This window comes from Podarcis raffonei, chromosome 2 (genome assembly GCF_027172205.1).
Source record: "Podarcis raffonei isolate rPodRaf1 chromosome 2, rPodRaf1.pri, whole genome shotgun sequence".
Taxonomy (NCBI): domain Eukaryota; kingdom Metazoa; phylum Chordata; class Lepidosauria; order Squamata; family Lacertidae; genus Podarcis; species Podarcis raffonei.
This window is the reverse complement of record NC_070603.1, coordinates 10558485-10581966: the sequence shown is the minus strand read 5'-3', so window position 1 is coordinate 10581966 and position 23482 is coordinate 10558485. Positions and strand designations below refer to the sequence as shown.

General features: G+C 46.9%; 1 protein-coding gene across 2 annotated transcripts in view; it reads right to left on the bottom strand.

Annotated features, from left to right (window-relative positions):
- Nucleotides 1–23482, bottom strand: part of LOC128406098 (unconventional myosin-Ia-like) — a 53272-nt gene continuing 29790 nt past the window's right edge. For both annotated transcript variants that reach the window (XM_053373137.1, XM_053373138.1), the window contains exons 15-29: nucleotides 22548–22610; nucleotides 19964–20164; nucleotides 18386–18612; nucleotides 17818–18018; nucleotides 16698–16791; nucleotides 14926–15075; nucleotides 14234–14302; nucleotides 13205–13291; nucleotides 12858–12932; nucleotides 10393–10527; nucleotides 8085–8191; nucleotides 6251–6383; nucleotides 4508–4660; nucleotides 2393–2520; nucleotides 1–1116 (exon numbers count right to left, since the gene is read on the bottom strand). In XM_053373137.1, coding sequence (XP_053229112.1) covers nucleotides 993–1116; nucleotides 2393–2520; nucleotides 4508–4660; nucleotides 6251–6383; nucleotides 8085–8191; nucleotides 10393–10527; nucleotides 12858–12932; nucleotides 13205–13291; nucleotides 14234–14302; nucleotides 14926–15075; nucleotides 16698–16791; nucleotides 17818–18018; nucleotides 18386–18612; nucleotides 19964–20164; nucleotides 22548–22610 — 1947 coding nt within the window. In that variant the 3' untranslated portion in view covers nucleotides 1–992. The remainder of the gene's footprint in view (nucleotides 1117–2392; nucleotides 2521–4507; nucleotides 4661–6250; nucleotides 6384–8084; nucleotides 8192–10392; nucleotides 10528–12857; nucleotides 12933–13204; nucleotides 13292–14233; nucleotides 14303–14925; nucleotides 15076–16697; nucleotides 16792–17817; nucleotides 18019–18385; nucleotides 18613–19963; nucleotides 20165–22547; nucleotides 22611–23482) is intronic.

The window sequence follows — 23482 nt, the reverse complement described above, 5'->3', positions numbered from 1 at the left end:
TTTGGAGTTAGAAGATTTAAAATACATAACTTTATTTAATGGGGGAATATTGCAGCTACCTGCACATGCTCTGGCAGCTTCTGTGCAAGGTTTGGTGAGAACCTACAAATGCTTAGGGTTGAGATATTGGACACATTTAACCCTGAAAGCTTGTTTAATGTTCTTCTGGGTCTTTACTGTCTAGATTCTTGGAGCTGATCTTCATGGTCTATTAGCAAAACAAAAGCACATCTAGTATCATTCCAGGCTGGGGATTAAAAAAACTGCTCACTTGGGATGAATTCAAGATGGTGGTCGAGATTTTTAAAAAGCTATGTACTTAATTGGTTGTGATTACTTTCTGTTACTAGTAATAAGTCAGAAGCGCAGAGGTATTTTGAAGGATGACATTTGGTCTGATGAAACACAGTGTGTAGAAAGGAGTTTCAGAGAGCTGTTCACATTCCAAGAGAAGCTCCTGGCCACACCTTTAAGAAAACAGATTTGAGGTTGTTGTTTTTAAAAGCATTCCAAGATTCTGTAGGTCATGTGCTGGGAACCTGATGCTCCCCAGATGTTGTCGGACTGCAGTTCCCTGTTATCAACATCTGGAGGGCCACAGGTTCCCCTCTAGCCCAGGGCCTAAGTAAAGAGGCTTTAAATTAGGCAAAAACGGCATTTCATTTCACTGGTGTGTTTTCCTGGTGCTCACTCTATGTTCTCCAGTTAAATAAGAGGCAAGGCTTCTAAAGAAGAGAGGAGGAGTCGCCATTTTTGAAGAGGTCAGTTGTAGCACAGGGACCATTTGTCATTGGCACCTATGCCAAATGGGGAAACTGGCATGTGTTATTGATTATTGAAAGCTTTCAGATAGCTGCCCCTGAGGTGGGATGTGAGAAACCAAGAATATTGAAGCTGCCAGTGAGCCAAATCTTCAGTCACAAATTCCCACTTCCAAAGCCCCCAGGAGTCCATTGTAGTTCCCAGGCAGTATCCTTCGGTCCAGATTCTCCTCAGTGGACTAACACCTCCATTCGATGGCTGCCTTTCTTTCTGCAGATGGGCGCTGCCCCCTGCTTCTCAGCTGTCTCTACCACCTTGACAGTGATGCTGCTTTGCTTGAACTTCACCTGGAACCTGTAGATGACCAAAGGAGTCTCATGTTGAAAAATACACCTGCTCACTCCAACTTAGCAGTAGCACTTGAGCTTGTTTACTAGGCTTTCAGACAACAAACGAAATGAAACAGAAATGGCTAAGAAAGGAGGAAATTTGAAGACATTGCAGCAAGGTTAAACCAGTTTGAAAACAAAAGTGTTGCAGAAAAATCACAGTGGAACCTTAGCCACTGTATTTGAAGTTATGTGGTTTTAAACAAATTTATAAATATATTTATGTAAAAAAAAATTAACGGAGAAAAACATTGCAGCAACTTGCATGAACAAGTCATTGAGGTTTGTACTATAACTCCCATCAGCCACAGCCATCAGATGATACATTTAAGCATGTGACCCCCTGCAAAGGATATTGGGAACTGTAGTTTGCCCCTCACAAAGGTTTGATTTCCAGCACCCTTAACAAACTACAGTTCCCAGGATTCTCTGGTGGAAGTAGGATTATTTCCTAGAAACAAGGCCAGATTATCAGGGGTACAACTGGAGCACTCACTCCAGAGCTGATGTCTGTAAGGGAAGAGGGAGCAGACTCTGAGCTTTCATTTTAAAAAAATAGTCTCTAACCTTCCTGGAAGGAAAGTTATAAATGAAGATGGAGATGGTTTCACCACTACCAAATAGATATACAGTGGTACCTCGGGTTAAGTACTTAATTCGTTCAGGATGAGATTTCTGTTCTCATCCTGAAGCAAAGTTCTTAACCCGAGGTACTATTTCTGGGTTAGCGGAGTCTGTAACCTGAAGTGTATGTAACCCAAGGTACCACTGTATATTTTCTCTGCCTTTGGCTGCCTTTGATTTTGGTATATCGCCAGCACAGATTCCAGTTAAACCCATTGGTAGATCTGTGTTTCTGTGGATCGACACAGTCTTTCAGCATTCTTCCCATTCGCCCCTGCAGAAAAAGAATAATCCCTCACAGCCTGTCAAATAACGTGGTTCTCTCTGGAAAAGGAAGATGAATTTGCAGCAGGGCATCTGCTTTGCATGCAGAAGGTCCCAGGTTCAGTTCCCAGCACCTTCTGATAAGGTTGGGAATGTTCCCTGCCTGAAACCCTGGAAAGCTGCTGTCAGTCAATGTAGACTGTACTGAACTAGATTGACTAATGGTCTGATTCGGGATAAGGCAGCTTCCCATGTCCTTATGATGCTTTGGACAAACTCCCAAACGAGAGCACCAGTGCTTGGTCCAAATCTCCCCCTCCCCTTTCCGCCTACTGCTAACCCTCTAGTCTTACTCATCAGCCACTTGGAGCTTCAGTTTTTGCTTTGTAGCTTCCAGCACGGTCTGGTGGAGCCGGGTGACTAGTTCGATCAAGTGGTCACTTATAAGCAGGAAGTCCCCTTTGGTGCCCGCTGTGGAGGTCTGCAAAAGGAAGAGACATTGAAACCTGATGAAGGCACCATCCTAGTCTTTACTCTAGCTTACAAGCTTTAGCACTTGCTTCCATTATGTTACCTAACCACTGGCCACCTTATAAACCAGCCCAGCATTTCTAAAATAGCTCTGCAGAACCCTGGGGTTCTGTGAAGTAGTCCATGAGGTTCTGGTGGGGAATGTGTTGCAATAACGGATAAGCACACACAAATCGTGATTTCCACTGTGCTGCAGCCATGTAGATTAATAATAATAATAATAATAATAATAATAATAATAATTTTTATTTATACCCCGCCCTCCCCAGCCAAGGCCGGGCTCAGGGCGGCTAACAAGCAATAATAAAAACAAGTTGAATGAATACAACTTAAAAACAAGATTAAAATATTGAAACATTAAAATATTAAAATGCAGCCTCATTACAGGAGGAGAAAGGAAAAAGGAAAAAGAAAGAGGGGGAGGGAATCAAATTGGCTCCAAGCCAAAGGCCAGGTGGAATAACTCTGTCTTACAGGCCCTGCGGAAAGAAATCCGATCCTGCAGGGCCCTGGTCTCGTGAGGCAGAGCGTTCCACCAGGCCGGAGCCAGTGTTGAAAAGGCCCTGGCTCTGGTTGAAGCTAATCTAACTTCCTTAGGGCCCTGGACCACTAGGGTGTTGCTATTTATGGACCTTGAGGCTCTCTGTGGGGCATACCGGGAGAGGCGGTCTCATAGGTACGAGGGTCCTAGGCACCACTCAAGCAATTGTCGTCCTTCCTTCCCTCATTGCACTTTCCAAGGGTTAAATCAGTAGCAGCTAGCAGGTGGCGCAGGCAGGGCAGTGTTGTGCTGGTTACCAAGAGTTAGAAGAGCAAGGCAGCAGTGAGACTGGTGTGGTGTGGGCACAACGCTCCCCACTGCCTTGCCCCTCCCCTTTGCAGTGACTGGCAGTGACACGTGGCGTTGGGAAACCAGGTCAACAAGGCTGCCCTGCCCTGCTACTGGGTTTTGCCACTGCAAAAAAATTCAGAACCACTGAACTAGCCCATCATATGCTTCTGTCTCCATAATAGCTACTTCCTGTCAAGGGAATGGAAAACAAGCCCATCCGCAGGACATTGGCCAAGGAAGTCTGCCCACACTCAACTTTCATTTCCTTTGTGGTGCTTGATAACTGGGACTTTTGGTTCTTTCTGTATACAGGGAGTGGCTTATTCCCCCAAGTGGTCTTGGGAAACCCAGCAATCTTAGCTAAAAGGGAAGGTGGTTTAGGAGCTAGGTATTTTTATGGGATGAACTATTCTCCAATCCTGATCCTCGCAAGTTAGGCCAGTATGGAGGAAAGAAAGGTCAGATATGATTGCAGAAGACCTTTCTAATGGCAGGCGGCTATAAAGCTGGTGGTGTGATTTCAGGACAGGTAGTGATGGGTGGGAGTGGGATGGCAAATCCTGCTGCTGCTGATTGCTTTTCTCTTAAACCAGGCTCTGACACTGCAAACAATCCTGTTAAGAAGAAGTGAGGTTGGGGGCGGGGGGGGGGGGCAACAGGCTGAAGAAGGAGTCCCTGCAATTCACTGATGAATCTGTTAAAAGACAGGGCAATCCATGTTAACTCTGAAGAAAGTTCCACTGTGCTCAGTGGGATTTCCTCTGTTAAGTGCATATACAGGTCTAAAGTCTTTAGAATTCTCTGTTTGAAAAGTGTCTCAGCAGCGTTTCCTTTCATTAAAGTGTTCGTCAATGTGATTTGAAAAAGCTACACTTGGAAACTACACATTCAGAGCTCACATTTCCCGACTTGCGTGACATTTCAATTCAGTTTTGGCAGGATGGCGCTAACACCTTAAAAAAGTAAATCTTGCATTTTCATATTCCCTAACCCTGCCACAGGGGTTTCAGAGGGAGTCACGAAGTAGCAAATTGGTTGCAAGGAACTTCCTGGCCATTAAATTGTATTGGTAGCTGTCAGGCCACCGCCGCCACCTTCCCAGTACCTCTTTAATGTGCAGAACGAAGAAGCCATCTGCATAGCGGCTGACGGAGACACCGTTGATGTCACTCAGGGTGATCACTGTTTTTGGCTGGGCAGCCTTGGGGTCTGCCAGGATGATGTGGCTCTTGGTGAGAAGGAAGATTCGAGGAGAGGCCTGGAACAGAGAGAGGAGGAAGGAAAATTGCCACCTTGAATCCCTCATGACAGGCTCTTAAGGGCAGAAGAAAAACAACCCTGCTGATTCATGCCAAACGTTCACCTAGTACCATATCCTGCTTCGACACTGGTCAGCTCATTGTGTGCAGGCAGGCCATGAAAGCACCAGCATCCCCCCCCATCGTTCATCCCAAGCCCCTGTCAACAGAGGATCTTGCTCACGTATCTGACATATTGAGGGGTGGTGGGTGAGTTTAAGGCAGGGGTTGCCAATGAGTCACTGGTGGGCTCATTGGCACCCTTGAGGTCTTCTCTAGCACCCACAAAGCCTCTGAGCCTCCTCCCCCAAATTCAGTGCCCTTGGTCTGGAGGTGGTGAGGGTGCTTATTTTAGGAAGTACACAGAGCTGAAAGAGAAAGTTGGAAGCGGGATGCTCTGTTCCACAACCTATTTCAGCTTTACGTGCTTTTCAAGGCTCAGATTCACCCTAGCAGATCTGATTTTCATGACGATTCCTTGGAAAACTGAATTGCCAGAAAATAAAAGGCTCTCTTGTGACACAGTTTTTAATCGGGATCCACCAGTATGAGACAGACTATGTTGCGAGATTAATAGTCAGAGGGGGAGGCGAGCCATTGCTCTGTTATCATGATTGTATTCTAAGTTCGACTTGGCAAAGACTGGTTTATGGTGCAACCTGTCTAGGAAAATTAATGAGCAGACGCTTAGATTTTATTTCATCGGAATTGAGAAAGATGGCACCTGCTGCCCGAGCAAGATTTTTGGATCAGCGTGTGAAGATTTACTACAAACAAAAGACTTACCAGCTTTAAAAAAAGGGAGAGCCTTACAAAGTTCACACAGAAGCATAACAAAGCTTACTTTAACTCGCCTGTGGAAACAACTCAGAGGCTATTAAGAAGAAAAAGGATAACGACAGGAAGATCGAAAGATGGGACTGGTGAACACTAAAAGCAGCAGAAATATGAGATGACTGGACCCTTACTGAACTCGAAGCATGGAAGCCCCCAACAAAAATTTATAATTTGGCAAAATATTTGGAGTTTATGATATGTATTGGTATAATTTGGAATAATTAATGTGATATGATTGGATTGTTAAATGGAAAACTTAATAAAAATTATTTTTTTAAAAAAGGAAAACTGAATTGCCTGTGTGTGTGTGTGTGTGTGTGTGTGTGCGTGTATGTCTTTTTCTGGGCAAGGAGAGGTAGGTGCTTTCAGTTTCTAAAAAAAATTCCTAAAAATGGGCCTAAAAAGGTTGGTGACCCTCTGCTTTGAGGTGCAAGAGACAAGAAAAAGGTGCTTTCAGACAGGCCTTAATCCTGCAAACAGGCCGTGCAGGTATTGCAAATAGGTCACTGGCAATGGGGCTTCATTTCATTGTTTTAACGTACAATATTTTTTCCTGGAAAAGGATAAATTTGAATTGAAATTGGAAGGCAGGTGGAAGAAATATTTAAATATGGCAACCCTAGAATAGTGAGAAACCACACACAGGGTGCCTTGCTCTTCCTTTTGTTCTTGTTCCTTTAGGTGCCAGAGAGGTAGGGCAGGACGTTTCTCACCTTTCCATCACCTCGGTTGACCTTCCTCACACTGTCAGCCATGACCATCTTGCCATCAGCTGTGGCTTGGAGCTTACGATACTTGGAGTTCTCCTTTAGACCCAGGTGATCCCCTCTGAAAGGTTGTGGGAGGCTAAAAGACACAAACCACAGGTTGTAATTAGGAAGGGAGGGAGGTAAATTCAGCTTGCATGTAAAGGTAAACCTATTTAATGCACACATTCCCAGAAAATATGCAAACTGAAACACAGCTATCCATTTGAAATCTGCATTTCTCTGAATTTTGCAACGATGTTCTCCAGGCAAGTACTGTGTGCAAAAATGTATTGTTGTTGGGTAAAGTGTGCATAGAAATATATATATTCATGCAAATAGCATACAAAGATGCCTTTAAAATGCCTTTAAAATGTATAAAAGTGCCTTCTAAAATGCAAATTAGGAGCAATTCACACACAAAAATGATGATGGATTTTCATTAGTACCCTCAAACTGATGTGGAAAAGTGGAGAACTAAAGGGAAGTACCATATTTTTCGCTCTATAAGATGCACACGACCATAAGACGCACCTAGTTTTTAGAGGAGGAAAACAATAAACAAGAAAGCAACGCAAAGCCTCTTGAACGAAGAGGGAGGAGCACTCTGGCTGCGCTCAAGAGGCTTTGCGTGGCTATCCCTGAAGCCAGAAGAGCAAGAGGGATTGGTGCGCACTGATCCCTCTTGCTTTCCTGGCTTCAGTGATAGCTGCGCAGCCTGCATTCACTCCATAAGGAGCTCACACATTTCCCCTTACTTTTTAGGAAGGGAAAAGTGTGTCTTATAGAGCGAAAAATACGGTAATAGTTCTGTTCTATTCTGCCTTGGTCAGACCCCACCAGTGTCCAGCTCTGGGCACCACAGTTTAAGCATATTGACAAGTTGGAAGATGTGGAGAGGAGGGCGACCATGATGATAAAAGGTCTGGAAACAGCTTTACAAGGAACAGTTGAGGGAGTTTGCTGTTTTGCCTAGGAAAGAGTAGACTTAGAGATGATATAATAGCTTTTTCAAAGGGCTGTCACATGGAGCAAGCTTGTTTTCTGCTGCTCCAAATTACAAGAAAGGAGAGTCAGATTAAACATTAGAAAGAACTTTCTAACGATAAGAGCTGTTCAACAGCAGAACAGATTCTATCAGAAAGTGGTAGACTCTCCTTTAAGGTAAAGATAAAGGGACCCCTGACCATTAGGTCCAGTCGTGACCAACTCTGGGGTTGCGGCGCTCATCTCGCTTTATTGGCCGAGGGAGCCGGCGTACAGCTTCCGGGTCATGTTGCCAGCATGACTAAGCCGCTTCTGGCGAACCAGAGCAGTGCACGGAAACGCCGTTTACCTTCCCGCCGGAGCGGTACCTATTTATCTACTTGCACTTTGACGTGCTTTCGAACTGCTAGGTTGGCAGGAGCAGGGACTGAGCAATGGGAGCTCACCCCGTCATGGGGATTCGAACCGTCGACCTTCTGATCGGCAAGCCCTAGGCTCTGTGGTTTAACCCACAATGCCACCCGCGTCCCTTAGACTCTCCTTTACTGGAGGTTTAAAAACAGAGGTTGGATGGCCATCTGCCAGGAATTCTTTAGCTCCGACTTCTGCATTACAGGAGTTTGGACCAGTTGATCCCTGGGATCCCTCCCAACTCTACAGTTCTCTGATTCTATAAACGTAAGGTTGGAAAGATGAAAAACACAGAGAGGTAGAAATTATCAGATACACTCATCCCTAATAGTAATCCACAGCAATCCTAATGGGTCAATTCCAGCTCGATTGGGGTGGTGCTAGCTCCTGTCTTTGCACTCACCTTTTAGGGTACAAACTCTTCTTGCCCCGGAAAAGTTCACTGGCACACAACTTGTCCTGGAGGGCTACTTTTCTCTGGGGTGGCAGCTGATCTCGATATTTCTTGCACTGCACCAGGAAAGCAGAGAGCAAAGGTGGGTGCAGATAAGAAGCAAAAGGAGAGTCAACATTGCAAACTCCAAAACATACCCTATTTACTTTAGCAAGGAAGAAACACACGCAAATTTACTTCAGTCACATTTGCTTCCAAAAAAAAGAAAGTTTCAAATTCATATTCTTCTGCTTTGATTGCTTTTGTTTCTTTAAAAGCACTCCCAAATATGAATGTTCTTGCACTGAGGAGTACTTCCCCACCCCTCTATATTTTTTGTTGAATCTGGCAAGCAAGGACATGATTCTGCTTTCTGCTGTCTTGTACTCGAAGGGCAGGAAGAGCATCCAGGCTCAGGTCCATGTCCATTGGTGGCTGCATCATTCTACCTAACAGTAGGGCCGGCCCTGATTTTGTGGCTTGTGCTTGGCAGAAGGAAAACACCGCTAGGTCTCCCCAAGCTTCAAGTGACATGGGCCAGGAAAGCCTGTGATGACTGAGCGAAAGTGATCAACATCAAGTTGACTGCTGGGGCCACTTCAGTCATCTCTAAAGCACCATGTGGTGACAGTGCCCTATATTGAGATTGTTGGGCTGTAAAAATATAGCCACACTGTGCACTGTAATGATGGGAAAGGAGGTAGACACTGGATGCATGTCTGGAAGGCATGGGATCCTCTGCTATGTTGTGATTAGCCCTGCACAGCTGTGTCTTGAAAAGGCAAGGTTTCGGTAGCTGTAGCAGCAACGGTTCTACTTATGTGCAGCACCCACATGCCCTGTGGTGGGATGGGTCCAAATAAAACCTAACATTGTTTGCCTGGAAATTTATCCATAAAATAAAACATTAGTTTACAAAGAAAACTCAGTTAAACTTGCCCAAGTAAGCAAAAGCTCACTCCACACCCACACTGTCACTTTGAACCTTGTTTGGTCTTGCAGAGACAACTCTGGTGCCTCAGCAAAGTGTGTTGGATGTGGAAGCAGCTGTTCTGTGATTCCTGTCAACAACGTGGGCGGCTCACATAGTATCAGAGGCACAATGAGAGGACAGATGAGGAAGAAATTTGTTTCCGTTTGCATTTAAAGGAGACGCTGTCAAATTTGCACTTTCTTTAACACTACGAGGACTGAAACAGCCATCCTTCAAAATTTGTGCCCATTCAAATTTTGCAAGGCAGCTCTCCATCCAATCAGTGTTTACTAAAACGCATACATATATTAGGGGAAAGTATGCATAAAAATGAACATACATCTTAAAAATAACGTACAAAAGTGCCTTCTGTTAAGGAAAACTGCTTGCAGAAACATGCACATTAGTTAAAACTGCATATAAAAATGTGTTTAATTAGGAGAATTTTGTACTAAAATGCTGGTGAACTTCTGCAGAAATGAGCGTAATGGAAATAAAGACTGGAAAAATGAGAAATTGAGAACCAGGATTGACAGATTCTTCCATTTGTAACTGAGGAGGGAAATGAAGAGGCAAATTGGGGATGGGGGGTGGGGAGTCGCCTCCTTTCCTCTTTTCCACTGGGTTAAACCACAGAGCCTAGGACTTGTCGAGCAGAAGGTCGGCGGTTCAAATCCCCGTGATGGGGTTAGCTCCCGTTGCTCGGTCCCTGCTCCTGCCAACCTAGCAGTTCGAAAGCACTTCAGAGTGCAAGTAGATCAATAGGTACCGCTCTGGCGGGAAGGTAAATGGCGTTTCCGTGCACTGCTCTGGTTTGCCAAAAGTGGCTTAGTCATGCTGGCCACATGACCCGAAGCTGTACGCCGGCTCCCTCGGGCAATAAAGCGAGATGAGCGCCGCAACCCCAGAGTCGGTCATGACTGGACCTAATGGTCAGGGATCCCTTTACCTTTAATTATATACACAGAATACCTGCTGCCAGTAGTCTCAAAATTGAGGGCGCTTCCAGACATCTTGCTTATTGCACATTCATCCTGATGCATTTGAGATGAGGTTAGCTGCTGCTGCATCAAAGCCAGGGTTATCGCACACTGCATTTCCGCTGACAATTTCCTTATCACAAAGCATTTAATCATTTGTGGAAGCAGGTTTGCTGTGCAAGGCTTCCATATCGACTATAATTGTGCAACCTGAATTTGTCAGAATGTGATTGAATCCCAGACGAGAACAGTGACAGTCTGGAAGCACCCTCCTTTTCACTCTGAAAGAATTATGGATAGAAATGAGCCATAATCCCGCTCTAACCCTCCAATGGTGGAAGATCTTCTTCAGTTCTTCATTGGGGCCTGAGAGAAACTTGTATGGAGCTGGCGGCCAAGCCTGGTCAGTCACTGTCATGGAAGGGAGGTTGTTCTTCAAGCCCAGGAGGAATTTTTGCACCTATAAGAAGGGAGATAGAGAGCACATAAACCTTCAATGCAATGTTTCCCTAAGTGGGCAATACTGCCCCCTAGAGAGTGCTGGAACAATCCAGGGGGTAGTAGCAGCATTGGCTTCATTGAATAAAAATAAGGGGGCAGTGGAAGCATAAAGAAGAGATTTTGGAGGGGAAATGTGCATGTTTCATCTGTTGTGTAATGACGCTTACTGCCAGGTCAGCCGCCTTTGCAGGATGGTGACAACGCCTTGCCTGGATCTGGCGGTCGTGCTGCAGGCGAGGGGGTTTCCTGCTGTTACGGAAATAAGGGGGGGGCACATCTTTAAAGTTATTAAATGTTACAAATATTATGCCTGAATGTATCTTTTCGACTTGACAGCTCAGCTTTCAAGTTTTAAAAATCATGTAAAATCAACTCCTTTGCCAGTTTCCTCCATTCCAATGCTATTTTGCCCTTGGAAAAAAGAACTTTTTTCCCTGCCACCTCCCCAAGCGTGAAGACATGCATACACAACTCCTACCCCAGGACATGCCCAGAGGTGACAATTGCTGGGCTCATTGTTAGCCAAGGGAAGGCAAATCTCATCACTGGACTTGCCTCAGGCTCCAGACATGCAAAGGAAGTTCTATTGTACTTTGGGTGGTGGGTACTTAAGACATGTTTGCCTGTGCTAATCTTGTACAGTGGTACCTCGGGTTACATACGCTTCAGGTTACAGACTCCGCTAACCCAGAAATAGTACCTCGGGTTAAGAACTTTGCTTCAGGATGAGAACAGAAATCGTGCTCCGGCAGCACAGCGGCAGCAGAAAGCCCCATTAGCTAAAGTGGTGCTTCAGGTTAAGAACAGTTTCAGGTTAAGAACGGACCTCTGGAACGAATTAAGTACGTAACCAGAGGTACCACTCTACTTGGGTGTTGCCCTGACTAATGTCTGTCTGTGCTAATCTAGTGTAACAATCCCCTTTTGTGACATGTTAGTGATGTAACAATGATGTATTGATGATGCTGTGCAAACTGTATTCTGGGTTATGGTGGGAAAGCTTTCAAAGTCAATGCTGCCCCATGCTCTGGGTTCACTGGCTGCTGTTGAACCTGTTGCACAACAATAAAGGATCTAAGTCTACTGACTGCTGTTTTGCTCCAAATTACTTGCCTGGAATTTCATTCTTTTACTGACTGCGTAGACCCACAGGGGAATTGCACCCCGACGAGCTGGGCATTGAGTAGTCTCTCAACCCAGAATTTTCTTTAACACTGGGCTTGGGTGAACCCCTTTCAGCTTCACCCAAGCCCGGGAAATGGATTGCAGCTTGCCTGCCTATTTAGTCATTGGCAAATTTACTATGTTGTAGGACATAGGTAGAAACATAGATACACAAAAGAACACCTATTTGTTACTCAATTTTCTGTTTGTTCATTTAAAGAAAGTAGATTTCCAGGAGGGCTCTGAGTTTTGTTTTGTTTTCTGGAAAGGGGGTGGTAGGCCAAATAAGTTTGGGAACCTCTGCCTCAAGGCATCTAAAAGGGTCGCGTGAACATTATAGTGTGAAGGGGCATTGCTTTTATGACAAACATACAACTACTGCTACCACCTCCTCTAGCCTGAAAGATGGAAAGGCCAAGGATTGTAGCTGAGACCTTTTGCATGTAAATCCATGTGATTTACCACTGGGCTGAGACCCTTGCCCTGAATAAGCACTGTGGGTAATTCTTCCTTACACAGCACATCCATTGCCTGCCTGCATTGATGCTAACAACAGCAACACTTAACATTTAAATTTATTGAGTTCTGCTACCCCTCTGAGCGGGGACGCGGGTGGTGCTGCGGGTTAAACCACAGAGTCTAGGACTTGCCGATCAGAAGGTCGGCGGTTCAAATCCCCACGATGGGGTGAGCTCCCGTTGCTTGGTCCCTGCTCCTGCCAACCTAGCAGTTCGAAAGCATTTCAAAGTGCAAGTAGATAAATAGGTACCGCTCCGGCGGGAAGGTAAACAGCGTTTCGGTGCGCTGCTCTGGTTCACCAGAAACGGCTTAGTCATGCAGGCCACATGTCCCGGAAGCTGTACGTCGGCTCCCTCGGCCAATAAAGGGAGATGAGCGCCACAACCCCAGAGTCGGCCACAACTGGACCTAATGGTCAGGGGTCCCTTTACTTTACCTTTTATCCCTCTGAGCTCAGTAGGCTAGTACCAATGTCACAGTAAAAGGGGGGGACGCCTCCTGACAATCAGCACTTTCATTCAAAGGTTTAAAAGCCCTTTCCCTTTTTTCTAGCTATGTTATTTCTTGCATATAATTTTAGAACTGGGCCAGGAGAAACATACTCACCAGACTCGTGTAGATAAACTTAGTGATACGCTGAGAGGCCCCAGAGCGGAAATACTTCTTGTATTCCTTCCGTGTCTGCAAACAGACAAAAGCCCTGCTTGGTGAGCGTGCTGAAGTCTAAATAACATCTGAAGAAAAGAAGCTGCTGTGTAACAAATAAGGCCATCCCACTTTGCCTATTATTGTCTACTCTGACTGGCAGTGCTCTCCCAAGCATCAGTAAGAGATCTTTCCCTACCTGGTTCACAAGGCCTCTTTTTAACTGGAGATGCCAAAGGTTGAACCCAATACCTCATGCATGTAAAAAAAAAAAGTGTGTTCTACTGAGCCAGTGGCATATTTGTTACCTGATAACCTCTCCAGTAAGCAGTAATGATGGTGGCAGCATGATTGCGGCTCTTTTGTTGCTTCAGCTGCCGTAGGAGTTTACGAGACTGTGGAGGAAGGGAGCGGATAGATAAGAACCCCAAAGGGTCCCAGAAAAAAGGGGGAGGGGGGACAGAGAGCAGCTTCACTAAGACCTACAATTTTCTTGGTCATTACTAAAAACATCTCAGACAACACTGGACATCATATATAGTTATGCCCTGAATTTTTTCCAATTTGGCACGCACACATGTGCAGCAGGTGCATGTATGCTCAAGGATTTGAAATGGCAAGGTAACAAAATCTGGGCAACAGTGTACAAACTTATCATTTCAGCCTCATCTGGCTACTTAGCATCTGAGCCCCTGTTAGCCATTCCTAAGTTGTCTGCAACTGACAAAAAAATTCCAGGCCACTGAAGAATACGTGAGATTTTGTTGCATAAAATGATCGTTGAATATATCATGTCAGAACATTAATTTTTTAAAATAAAAATTATTGCATATTATTTAATTACTTTGACTATATAACTATATACTTTGACTATATAATTACTTTGACTATATAACTAGGGGACGCGGGTGGCGCTGTGGGTAAAAGCCTCAGCGCCTAGGGCTTGCCGATCGAAAGGTCGGCGGTTTGAATCCCCGCGGCGGGGTGCGCTCCCGTTGCTCGGTCCCAGCGCCTGCCAACCTAGCAGTTCGAAAGCACCTCCGGGTGCAAGTAGATAAACAGGGACCGCTTACTAGCGGGAAGGTAAACGGTGTTTCCGTGTGCGGCTCTGGCTCGCCAGAGCAGCGATGTCATGCTGGCCACGTGACCCGGAAGTGTCTCCGGACAGCGCTGGCCCTCGGCCTCTTAAGTGAGATGGGCACACAACCCCAGAGTCTGTCAAGACTGGCCCGTACGGGCAGGGGTACCTTTACCTTTACCTTTACTATATAACTAACTGATCCCTAGAACCTTTAAAGGCCCGGCCGCAACCATATTCTGGATGTCACCTGCCTCACCTTCCATCCTCGGACATAGGCCTGGATAAGAAGAGCTGACATTTTCATCTTCCCATATTTCTTCTTTTGCTGCAAAATAAAACACTCACTTTAGTAGGCAGACAGGCCATGAACAAACAGGGAGTCATCAGTGGTAATTCCCACCCCTTTTGACTGGTAGGGTAGAAGGCCAGGAGGCCAACAGTAGATGGCGCCAGAGCCAATGACAGACAGGGCCAACTAATTCTAGTTTTGCACACACACACACACACACCCCTCTTCTGACCTCTGTTAAGGCAATACTGAGACTAAGGAGGAGGAAACTGACAGCCAGATCCACCCACTTGACTGGTTGCAAGTAAGAAGGCAACCTTGTGAGGGCTGCCACCCCGCCCCGCCCTGTACGACCCTATTGACATATCAAGGCAGGTTGGAACTCGTCTTGGTGTGATTTTCACCTCTTGCTGTCAATAACTAGAACAAATAAGGAATGCAAATATTTCTTCAAACTGCATTGCAAATGCCCTTGTTAAACTGGAGCCAAGTATCACTCTGTCTAACAGCCTTCCCAATTCTCATGGATGCAAGCAAGACGATGATTTAATACTGGCCCATTACTGTTGATTTTGCAAAACACAGAGGACAGTGAGGTCTGCAAGTTAAAAATCACCTAAGTCTGTAAAATCATACGTGTATCACTCGCTGCATCTTACCGCATGGCCCCGGTACCAGGCAGAGATAACGATTTGGCTCTTGCGCATCTCTAGAAAGTTCTTGCGGCATTTCCAGGCCCGGAAGGTTGCTTGGATCAGTGCAACCAGCTCCTGTATCCGCTGCTGGCGTCTCTCCTCCAAATAAAAAAGCTGTGAGGGAAAAGGTTGAAAATCACCAATACAGGGTTCAGACCATGGAAGAAATTACAGCCTGATCTGCATTAACTTTGATGTTAGCTTTGATGTTCCTTCATGCTCCTAGCAGACAAATCCTCAGGGCCTAAAAGGTTAAGCTTTTGCTCCTTGTAGATTTCCTATCCTCCGGTTCCCACATCAACCAAGGGCATTTTGCACGCATAGGTTTGTGTTTTTAAATGGGTTTTGTAAATGCAACTGCAGTGAAGGCTACAGTGGCCAGGCCACACGTTCAGTTGATCTTCTGCAGTCTGTCCTACTTTCCCAGCAGACATGTGTGCCACAGTCTGTGAGTGAGAGGAAGATCACTTCCAGAAAGAGTTGGGGTAGAAATTAAACTCGGTTCACATTTAAAAGCAAATCAAATTTGCACTTTTGCGGCTGCTGAAAACCGCGGCTGCTGAAAAGGAAGAAAAGGGGCAAGCAAGGGCTGCCCTGACCTTAAATGCCCCTTAGTAAGCCCGCCCCCACTGCCAGCCTATTGGCTGGCGCAGCGATTAATGAATATTAATGAACCCGGGAATCCCTGAGTCCCGCTGGGGCTGCAGCCAGCCCCGCGAGGATGCAGATGGGGGCGTGAGCCCGCAACCCCCCCTCCTTATGTCAGGAGTGGCTTTCTGAAACAATATGAGGGCCAAAACACAGCCATCCTTTGAAATTCACACTGATCCAAATTTTGTGATGAAGTTCTCTATGAAAGAGCGTAATAATAAATACCTGAAAATAACATAGACAAAAGGATTATATTAGGGAAAACTAGTTCCAAAAATGGGACGCGGGTGGCGCTGTGGGTAAAAGCCTCAGCGCCTATAGCTTGCCGATCGAAAGGTCGGCGGTTTGAATCCCCGCGGCGGGGTGCGCTCCCGTTGCTCGGTCCCAGCGCCTGCCAACCTAGCAGTTCGAAAGCACTCCCGGGTGCAAGTAGATAAATAGGGACCGCTTACTAGCGGGAAGGTAAACGGCGTTTCCGTGTGCGGCTCTGGCTCGCTAGATGCAGCTTTGTCACGCTGGCCACGTGACCCGGAAGTGTCTCCGGACAGCGCTGGCCCCCGGCCTCTTGAGTGAGATGGGCGCGCAACCCTAGAGTCTGTCAAGACTGGCCCGTACAGGCAGGGGTACCTTTACCTTTACCTTAGTTCCAAAAATGTGTTGATTTATTGAGCATTCATCCTGATTTGTTTTACACGTTTTCCCATTAATCATTTGCTTATCCCACACTTTTCATTGTGTTTTCCATGTCAGTTTCCCAACAGCAAAAAGTCCATTTTAGTTGCCCCCCCACCCCAGTGGATTTGTTGCGCTAAGGTGATGGATAACTTTGAGCACACCTAAATTTCCGGTATGCAGTTGAATCCCTTCCCACAAAATATTGAAAGTCTGGAGGCATCTATAGACGAATATGGTTGGCTATGCAGTGTGGTGACATATATTTTGTCATATCTTTCATTTTGTAACGCACCCGCCTTAAGTGAAAAATATTTGGTGCAACCCTAGGAGCAACATTCATTCCTCCCACTAACTCCAGAAGAGATGGTAACCATTGACCTCCCCTCTTGGTCCTAACATCAGTTGCTCACCGTGCGTGGCGTGCGGATGAAGATCTTGGTGTGCCCATATGCCAGTTCTTTGGAGTCAATGGGCAGACTGCTCAAAAGGGCTTGAACACCATCCCTGCACCAGAAAGGGGAACGTAAGAGATCAGAGATTGCCTAGCCACCACCTGGGCTCACTCTTAATTGGTTGGGAAGGGTGTGGGGGGGAGGGGTGTTACTGCCCATGTGCCTAATGCCAAGCAGCACTGCAGGTCTCCACCACAGACCAGGTCACCCAGCTGGCACAAGCCTGGAACATCCAAAATGCTTATGCCTAGGAAAGCCTGTGCATGTACACACAGTGGGAAGCTGCAAAGTGGGATGTCAGGAGCCAGAGTCAAGTGTAGGTCCACAATGAAAACACAATGTCAATGAAGTTAACTCTTTATTCAAAAAAACCAAAACAGTGCAGGCAAGTAATCCCAACTCCAAAAAGACCGTTGCAAGGACCAAAGATCCTCACCTTCCACTGCTTCCTAAGTTCCCTCCTCAGTAGGGTTTTTGCCAAGCAATCGTAGACTGTGTCCATGCACAATCAATCTCTGCTCTGCTCTTTTCATTTCTCTGCATGTTCCAAGAGACCAGGGTGAAGAGGGGAGCTGGTTGCAGCAGGAGGTGGGGACTCTACCCCATACCTGCCTCCTGGCCCCCCTCCTTTCCAGCCTCTGAGCCTGGACTCTCTGCCCCAGCCTCTCCCTGCCCACTAAACCCTGCTTCCAACACCTCCTCCTCCCAGTCTTCTCCCACCACCAATCCCCTGGCTTTGAGCTTTCTTCCCTTGGGAGTTCCCCAGCTGGTGCCTCCCACCACTCCTCTGCAGCCAGCCAGTTCATGATGTGGGATGACCCTCCAAAACCACCTGCATCTGTCCCCATCACCACACAAATGTGCTACATGTTTCCTTTCCAAGCAAAGCCTAGCCCAGCAGTTGGGGATCTCACCCCCAGCAGCCAAATGCAGCCCTCCAAGTTTCTTTCTCTAGCCCTGTATCAGCATTATTAAACCCTCGGATGATTCCACTATATGGGTATTCTGCTGACCCCTGAATGTAACCACCAGGCTCTGATGGCAACCTCTCCAGCACATCACAGTTTCTGTGTCCTACCTGGCGCTGCCTTTCCACTTTGGCCAAGTCTCCTTGGAGAGCATCTTGTAGCGCTCCAAACATGGGTCATAGAGCTGCCGATAGGCATAACCAGCCCGCCGAACACGCACGTTCTCCAACAGGCCAAGGTAGCGCACTTGTGTCCGAACCAGATCATTTGTGAACACAGCAGCCTTTTTGGTGTCATTGGGCTTGATGCACCTGCAGCAAAGAGGACATCCTTATTGAGTGAGATTTCTCTCCCATCTCTGTCAGCAAACAGGCTGGCTCCAAAGATAAGTCTAGTAGCAGCCTCATACCTAGAAATGCTTGGGAATTCTGAGACATAAAAAAATCAGTGCAGCCTTTAAAGGTTCAGTTCATCATCTTTAGTCAAAATGGTGCTGAATTATATCTAAACATAGATGAAAGCCTGCTCCTTGATCCTAGGAACACACATCACACAAAATTTTGTTATGAGATCTTATAGAAGTGTCCGAATGCACACAGAACAATCAGCTTTCCAAAATTAATAGATGTCTATCCACAGTTTCTCTCTCTCACACACACACATACACACACAAATTACCTGATGTAATTAGGGTTCTTAGAATAGAGATTCTTCATGAGGGTGGCCACAGAGGCTTTGAACTGTGAACCAGCAGTGGGTGGACGCTTGAGTGAGGCTTTCTGGGGGTCCCCTTCAGGGAAGAGGCTGCGCAGGAGAACGTGTTTGGCCTTCCACATGGCTTGTGACAGGTCTCTAAAGAGCAGGTCATTGTTCTTCTCTATGAATCCGACCACATTGTAGGTTACCTGAGTTGGAGAAGACTCAGTGCCTAAGTAGTTCTCAGATACATTCCTAGTGAACACAGTGCACCACACATTGATGGAGGCACATAGAAGGGAAGACTTCAAGTTGAAGATAAGAGAAGAGACACATTCAGATGGAAACAAAGTGCTCTGGCCCACAACCCAACTCCCATTCCGCCGTGGTTCCAAGGGCCTCCCAACCTTTCTGTCTGTGCTAAAGTCCTTCTTAGAGGGTCAAGTTTCTTCCAGGACTGTCCAATTCTCCTTTTACTCAAGGGAAATCCATCACTACACCTTGCAGTATATTTTGCCCACCTGGGACTAAGGTAGTAAGCATGCCTCTGGTCTGCACCACCTCAGACTACAAGTGGGGGCTCACATACAAAAATAGAATAAAAATAAAAATTACATATTTATCCACGTTGAACTAGCACATTCAAGAGAAGGTTAGGTTGAAAGCCTTCTCCCTACTTATATCTAGTCTTAATCCCAGGGCTGTGGGTCCGAGCCCCACATTGGGCAAAAGATTCCTGCATTGCAGGGGGTTGGACCAGATGGGTCGCTTCCGACTCTGCAATTCTATGTTTCTATGATTCTATAATGTATGGAAGTGAGAGCTGGACCATCAAGAAGGCTGATTGCCGAAGAATTGATGCTTTTGAATTATGGTGCTGGAGGAGACTCTTGAGAGTCGCATGGACTGCAAGAAGATCAAACCTCTCCATTCTTAAGGAAATCAGCCCTGAGTGCTCACTGGAAGGACAGATCCTGAAGCTGAGGCTCCAATACTTTGGCCACCTCATGAGAAGAGAAGACTCCCTGGAAAAGACCCTGATGCTGGGAAAGATGGAGGGCGCAAGGAGAAGGGGACGACAGAGGACGAGATGGTTGGACAGTGTTCTCGAAGCTATGAACATGAGTTTGACCAAACTGTGGGAGGCAGTGGAAGACAGGAGTGCCTGGCATGCTCTGGCCCATGGGGTCACAAAGAGTCGGACACGACTAAACGACAACACAACATGATTCTATAAGACCTGGTGGGTCTTCGCGAGGGATTTCACATGGAGGGAGCTCCACAGTTCAGAAACACTTCTCTGCATGCTGTCACGCAGCAGGAGTTTCCTTCACCTCACATGCTCCCAGCCACATTTCCCAAACCATTCCAAGGGATTCAGGCACTTCAGCTTTAGGAAACTATATTTTAACCCAGGGGTGGTAGCTAACCTTTTCCAGCTCAAGGTTCACCACCTTTCCAAGGGCTACATGCCAGCACTGCAGGGGAGCTACCCCTGTTCTAACCTCCTGCGCTCCCCAAACGGACCCGTTTTTGAGAAAGACTCCTGGCGCCAATTACCTTGCCAGCATAGTGGTGAATACGGAAGCAGTTCGCATGCAAGCTGTTGTCCATGATACGCTTGTCATTCTGTGTGACCCTGCTCTCGTAGCGTTGGTGTCCCTTGTAGACTTGGTTGAGTTTGTTCAGGAAGGTGGCTTCGTTCACCTCGCCCGGGCGAAGGCACTCCTCATCCAGCATGGCCAGGATCCCACCTTTGCCCTACGGAAGGAAGGAACACGTAGAACACTGCAGGGGAGGCTGGTCCACTAGGGCAAATGGGGCACTACGCCGCCAACCTCAGTCAGCCAACGCAATTTCTCATACAAAGTTTGCAATGCATTTAACTGAAACGTTTCTTTGATGTGTCTACAAAATCTAGTCTAGATCATTGTCTTCTCCACTGTGGTGAGAAGTGTACAGTCATACCTTGGGTTACAGACGCTTCAGGTTGTGGACCCGCCGAAACCCAGAAGTACCAGAATGGGTTACTTCCAGGTTTTGGGTGTCGCGCATGCGCAGAACGTTCCGCTGCGGGTTGCGAACATGCATCCCGCACGGATCATGTTCGCAACCCAAGTGTCCACTGTAACTTCATGTAACTTCATGTCCACTTTCATTTTAGTTAGTATTTTCCAGATTGGCATCTGTACACATTAACAAGCAAATCCACATTTTATGCAAATCTGCCTTTTCCTTTGCCCTCTGTTTGGCTGGTGCATAAGTGGTTATGATAACACTTCACAGGGAGTAAGGCCCACTGAACTCAGTGGAGCTTACTTCTGAGCAAGCAGACATGGGGTGTCTTCAGCTCTTTCAAAGGCCTGCTCTTCTCTTTGCCGTCTCCTTGCAGATGCAGTTAAAAAAACAACAACAGATCATGGTTGCTGGCCTTTCCAATTCCTTGTCCACGGCCCTTCTTTCTGCTGGGCTTGTTAGCCTGTCTCCTCTGTGGGTTGTTTTTCTTTTCTTAAAAAAAATAAGCCATCTGTTTGTGAAGTACCCAGCCCACTGAAGGGAAGGACAGGAACCTAGAGCAGTTTTCTTCTGTGAAAGGCAAGGCTGTGTTCTTTGGCCTCCTTCTCCACCACTCCACTTCCACACACACACACACACATGGCTGAAGATAGATTCATGCAGGGCTGAGTCTTGACCCTTGTTGGCACTCATAAAGCACTGGACAGAAATGAGTGCAGAGAAGGCCAGATTATCTATGGCGAAAATGCCAGAGTGTGCCAGAGTTGTGAAAGAAAAATGAGGCATTGGATGAAGGGAGGCAGTGGTGGGAAAGGAAGAGTGGAATTTGCTGGGCAAGAGACTGAGTGGTGGTTGTTTTGATCACAGTAACCTAGCAAAAGACAGCTTTTCATTACAGTGGTACCTTGGGTTACATACGCTTCAGGTTACATACGCTTCAGATTGCAGACTCCGCTAACCCAGAAATAGTACCTCGGGTTAAGAACTTTGCTTCAGGATGAGTACAGAAATCGTCCAGCGGCGGAGCGGCGGCAGCGGGAGGCCCCATTAGCTAAAGTGGTGTTTCAGGTTAAGAACAGTTTCAGGTTAAGAACAGACCTCCAGAACGAATTAAGTACTTAACCCGAGGTACTACTGTATTGAAAACCAAGAGGTGTGAGGACTTAGCCCTGCATGGAAACATTGCCAACCACTCTGTTAAGTTTTTATTGTTTATGCTGGGGCAGGGACCAACTGCAGTGGCAAAGTGAGAAGGCACTCTGCACATACTCAGAGGCACTTTTCCCACTTGAGACAATGGTAGACTACTGAAACCTGCCACAAGCTGGGAAGCCGCTTCTCATCCTCCTCAGCACTGCTCACCCCTCCCCATGGGAACATCTCTGATTACATCTATCCTGGGCAGTCTCACCTCCAGGCCCTGAGCACACCCACACCTGCTAAGATTAAGCGAAGGGTTTGCATCACATGCAACTAACGCCATGGGGTTATGCAGCCTCTTTGTCCACCTTGTTCTACCTGTCTTATGCCTAGTTTTTCATTTGTTCTGCCATTTTCCCTGGGGAAACCTGCTGTTTACCTCTGAATCAGAACAAACGTCAATCCGCAGAAAAACTTATTGATGTTTCCTCCGATTCAGTGGTGGCAGCAGGACAAGCGGAAGTATGGATGAGCCCTTAGAGCAGGGGTAGGCAACCTAAGACCCGGGGGCTGGATGCGGCCCAATTGCCTTCTCAATCCAGCCTGCGGACGGTCCAGGAATCAGTGTGTTTTTACATGAGTAGAATGTGTCCTTTAATTTAAAATGCATCTCTGGGTTATTTGTGGGGCCTGCCTGGTGCTTTTACATGAGTAGAATGTGTGCTTTTATTTAAAATGCATCTCTGGGTTATTTGTGGGGCACAGGAATTCGTTCATTCCCCCCCCCCTCCAATATAGTCCAGGCCCCCACAAGGTCTAAGTGGCAGTGGCCCATGGCTGAAAAAGGTTGCTGACCCCTGCCTTAGAGACACAACATGAGCACTGGAAGCGAAGAAAGGCTCTGAAAGGGATGAGGTCTTGGATTTATGGGATTGCAAGTCTTCTTTCTCTCTCCACTTTATTCACCATTGCTCCCGAAACAACTTACATCCTCTATCAAGTTGCAGATTATGCTGTTATCGAAAAAGTCCACAGGAGTCCAAGCGATGCCCTGGGGGGGGGGGAGAGAGAAAGCATGTTGTTAGCAGGGAAAGGGAGGCCCACAATGTGGCTTTCATCACTAGGTAAAGGTAAAGGGACCCCTGACCATTAGGTCCAGTCGTGACTGACTCTGGGGTTGCAGCGCTCATCTCGCTTTTTTGGCCGAGGGAGCCGGTGTACAGCTTCTAGGTCATGTGGCCAGCATGACTAAGCCGCTTCTAGCGAACCAGAGCAGCGCACGGAAACGCCGTTTACCTTCCCGCCAGAGCGGTATCTACTTATCTACTTGCACTTTGAAGTGCTTTCGAACGGCTAGGTTGGCAGGAGCAGGGACCGAGCAATGGGAGCTCACCCTGTTGGGGGGATTCGAACTGCCGACCTTCTGATCAGCAAGTCCTAGGCTCTGTGGTTTAATCCACAGCGCCACCCGCGTCCCCTGGCTTTCATCACTACTGCTTACCAAAGTGCTACAGGAGCGTGGCAGGGTGAAGAAGAAGAAGAAGAAGAAGAAGAAGGAGGAGGAGAGGAGGAGGAGGAGGAGGAGGTGGAGGAGGAGGAGGAGGAGGAGGAGGAGGAGAAGGGGTTTGGACTTGATATCCTGCCTTTCACTCCCCTTAAGGAGTCTCAAAGTGGCTAGCAATCTCCTTTCCCTTCCTCCCCCACAACAAACACTCTGTGAGGTGAGTGGGGCTGAGAGACTTCAAAGAAGTGTGACTAGCCCAAGGTCACCCAGCAGCTGCATGTGGAGGAGAGGGGAAGCAAACCCAGTTCACCAGATTACGAATCCACCACTATTAACCACTACACCACGCTGGCTGGGTGGTTGCAAAGCTCCAAGGCCACCCTGGCAGGAGTGCCAGATTGGCTCCACCACTGCAGCTC